The 3,827-nt window shown below is 38.3% G+C and overlaps 1 protein-coding gene across 1 annotated transcript; it reads right to left on the reverse strand.

The window, feature by feature from the left end:
• Positions 1-1,757: 1,757 nt before the first annotated feature.
• LOC105119359 (uncharacterized) lies at positions 1,758-3,264 on the reverse strand. The gene is made up of 2 exons (XM_011017487.1): positions 3,242-3,264; positions 1,758-3,093 (listed from the first exon to the last, which is right to left on the reverse strand). The coding sequence occupies exon 2, from the start codon at positions 3,005-3,007 to the stop codon at positions 1,850-1,852; it is 1,158 nt and encodes a 385-aa protein (XP_011015789.1). The 5' UTR covers positions 3,008-3,093; positions 3,242-3,264; the 3' UTR covers positions 1,758-1,849.
• Positions 3,265-3,827: the final 563 nt, after the last annotated feature.

Below are 3,827 nucleotides of genomic sequence, written 5' to 3' on the forward strand. Positions count from 1 at the left end.
TTGTTGAACTGTGTCTCATTATTAATGATTAATTCTAAATATGAAAATAATGTTTATACACCCAAAGGAAATGATTTTGATGATGGTTATATCTTGCTAAGGCTTTTATTTTTTATCTATTTTGTGAAGTAGTCAACATCCACCAAGATAAACTAATTGTTTCCGATGGCTTTTGAGAAAGGGCTTCGTATGTCCATTTTCCACTGGGTGAATGGCCTTGAAAAAGATATAGTAGTTAACTCAGTGGAGGGTTGCCTCAAGACCGATATGAATTTCTAATATTGGTCACACTAGTTTACCAAATTGGTAAATCTTTGAGGATCATTGGCCAATAAAACCTTCCTCTGGTGACTAGGGTTGCAAGAGCTACAGAGTCGTTGTGTAAGTTGCATACTCCTCCATGAATTTCCAATAAAACATAAGCATTTTCTACTAGGAGACAGATTTCGACAAAGAAGCTTGGAAAGACCGCTTGTATAACGTCCCATCAATTATGTAGTGTCTGGCTGCTTACTCAATTAGACAAATGACTTCGTTTCTATCTGAGGGCAATTCTTCTATATGCAGATTATCCTTGATAGGAGTTCTCCAGTCATCCTCTATGCCGACCGAGGCAATCATCGGCCCTTCCTCTATGCTTGATCAAAATTTGGTCGGCCTTTTTGTTTTTTTCTCTTGGAATTTGGTTGATCAAAATTTCCTTGCCCGCATCTTTCCCCGAGACCTGTGTTTGATTTTTTAGAGATACTTTGTCAAGGTAGGGTCTCTAGTTTAGAAAACCCCTTGGCATTGCCTTACTATTAACTGAGGATTATTGTGAATATGCAGGGGAAAGGCTTACAAAACCCAATCCTGTTAGGAGAGCTTCATAATCTGACACATTGTTGATGGTTGAGAACTCAAAATGAATGTTGTACTCCAGGACTTACGAGTACTACTCCTACACCATATTTAGCATTATGATTTGGAGGACTTGGAAATTGGGTTTTAATTTCCTGAAGGTAATCATCAGAGCTAAAACCACGTTTTCTACTTTCAAATATCTAGTCTCAACGTCAATGAGGGTTTGACTGGAATAGTAAACAGGACATTGTACGCTTTTGTTTTTTTCTCTAACTAGCACTGAATCGACTGCCTGATCGGAGACCCAAAGATAAAGGAACTAGCTTTCGTGCTTTCTTAGTTGTAATAAAATCTTAAAGGAGAAGAGGTGTATCTTGAGTTCTTTCAAAAGATTCCTGCATCTTGGGATTCTAACGTCCATTCAAAATTAGTGATGTTTTTTAAGATTTTCAAGAAAGGCAGGTTGCGTTTTCCCATCCTGGATATAAATTTGTTAAGGGTAGCTAGCCTTCCCATGAGATGCTGAACTTCTTTGATCTTATGGGGAGGAATCATATCTAAAATCGCTTGAATGTCCTCAGGGTTAGGCTATATCCTCGGAAGTAATTTATTTGTGGATGTAGTTATCTTAGAAATAAGGAACGTATTTTACTTCAAGCCAGCAAAACTCATTGACTTTTATACCACAGTTCATCATAAGGGCCGTATTGACACTTCAATTGTAGCAATCATCTATAAAACCTCTATCTGGAAAATGAATATGTCATTTTCTAATGTAGATAACAAAGCCGGTAAGCCTGTTTGGAATCTATTCGCAGTTTCTTAAACTAAATGATAAATAATGCTCCTGACTTCTATGAGATTCACAAATCTCATGTAAAAGAACCCATAAACGAATAATTAAGAGGCAAATAGTGCGAAGACCAGATGCAATTAGCTGGAAATAAAATTGAATTTGTGATACAAAGTATACGAGAAGTAGAATGCTAGTACAATAATGCTCCACTTAAAATGAAAATGAATTCACCTCTTCTCCTATAGGTAAATCAACCACTTCTCCTACTTGTGATTTAATTGCATTTTGCTTATTGCACTCACTTCTGTGGATGGAGGGGAAGAAAGAACAGCAATTAAAATCCCCGCCTGGAAATGTGTACCTGCATACTTTCAGCAAAACTCGATTCTTGGTATTGTATGCAACAACAATTCCTGGAAGCTGCAAATACATGGTCTCGGAATCTTGAACATAAGCAATAGGAGATATGTTGCGAGGCTCCCACTGATCACCAAGACTGAGAATATCCGGATCCTGTTCTGCCAAGTCTTCATGGTTGATAGTATATGCCAATGCCCACCTGAATTTTTCACGGTCACAGACGTTCTGTTGCGAGTAAACATTATGATCATCTTCCTTGAGAAGATTCCAAGAATGAACCCCATCAAAATCGGTATAAGTGTAGTGTACTCTCCCCTCAGATTCCCACAGACATCGCCTGTAAGTCATTGTCGATTGCCAAGACCAATCCTCAAAAACATTTGGCAGTTCAATTACTTCACAGTAATCATCCTCAACATGATAAACAAGCAACTGCCCGCTTATCTCCCAGTGGATTGCTCCATTGGAAAAAAGTGGGGTTGTGTTCAGCTCAGGAAACTCATTATCAGGTAATTCAACATTCAAAGACAAACTGAAAGGTCGATGATTTCTCCAAGCCCCAGTTTCAGAAGAGAAAACTTCCAATTCAATATCACCAGGAAGAGGGCCCAAACCATTCTCTTCATCTCTAGAAACATGTACAAGCACTACTTGATAATGCTTCCCATCAAAAGCGAGACCTGACCTGATAATCAGCCTGGCGATACAATGCTGTGGAAGAGTCACAGACTGCTTAGTCAAGGGATTGAACACAACATAGTTGAGCTGATTCTCCCCAGTACTAGACAATAAAAGCAAGCCCTCAGATGAAGAGATGATTTGTACATAACTGCCGGTGGTGAGACTCAGGGGATTGTTGATACTGATGCCTCCAGTTTCTTTATCAATGTCCAGAAAAATAAACTGAGATGACCCGTCTTCAAACTGATAATGGCTAAGTAGACCCTTTGCACCCATGTCAGAAATAATGATGGGATTTTCAGAACAATCCATCATCTGAGTCTCCATGTTTGCTAATGACAAGTAATCTTGCTAGTAATTGAGAACCAAGTTGAGCTCAGTGAAATAGCTTTATCTCTATCTGCCACCGGTCCCTCTAAAAAGGAAAGAAAAAGTAAATAAATAAAGACCTGTTAGAACTAAAATTCCGTTGACTTATCTCCCAAGCACTTTCAAGAAAATTCCAACCCAAATCGCAAGCAAAGAATATATTTCTTCACTGTAAATGCGCAGTTATACCACCTCGGGAATTTGCTGAGAAACGATGGAATGATACCGGTAAACGAAGTCAAAATTAAAGATTATCCTCTTTTTTGGATGTAAAAGCAAAGCATTATATAGCATAATTCATAACATGATTTCTTGCTACTCAAGCTGGTTAACGCATGAACAGGAGTAGTAAAGTAACATCACTAGGCATTCAAACAGTATAAGATACCTAGCAGAGTGGCGAATCCAATGCGAAAGCATCAGCGAGTACAATATTTTCTGAGAACAATTAGTAAACTTCGAACCCTTAACACTTCGGGTTTTTGGTAGATTGAATATGATTAATGATAAATACCTCACTACCCCACTGATAGATTGTATGAATGTCCTTGAAGTGTCTCGAAATCACTATTACTGCCAACGATTTCTTGAATTTCAATACGCACCTGAAAGTTTCAGTCAGGTTCTTCCTATATTGTTAAACAGCAATTGCGAATTTGCCAATTCTCAATACCCTAATTATACTTACATGAGGCGAATCTAATATTTTGAGCAGCTCGAACCATTTGTGGCAGGGCTAGGGTCAAGGATCACATTCCTTGCAAAAGCTATGATTTGA

The sequence above is a fragment of the Populus euphratica genome, unplaced genomic scaffold (assembly GCF_000495115.2).
Source record: "Populus euphratica unplaced genomic scaffold, PopEup_1.0 scaffold2812.1, whole genome shotgun sequence".
Lineage (NCBI taxonomy): Eukaryota > Viridiplantae > Streptophyta > Magnoliopsida > Malpighiales > Salicaceae > Populus > Populus euphratica.

Excerpts from the sequence above, each read along its gene's own strand:
- LOC105119359 (XM_011017487.1), bottom strand. The coding sequence starts at position 3,007 with ATGGAGACTCAGATGATGGATTGTTCTGAAAATCCCATCATTATTTCT.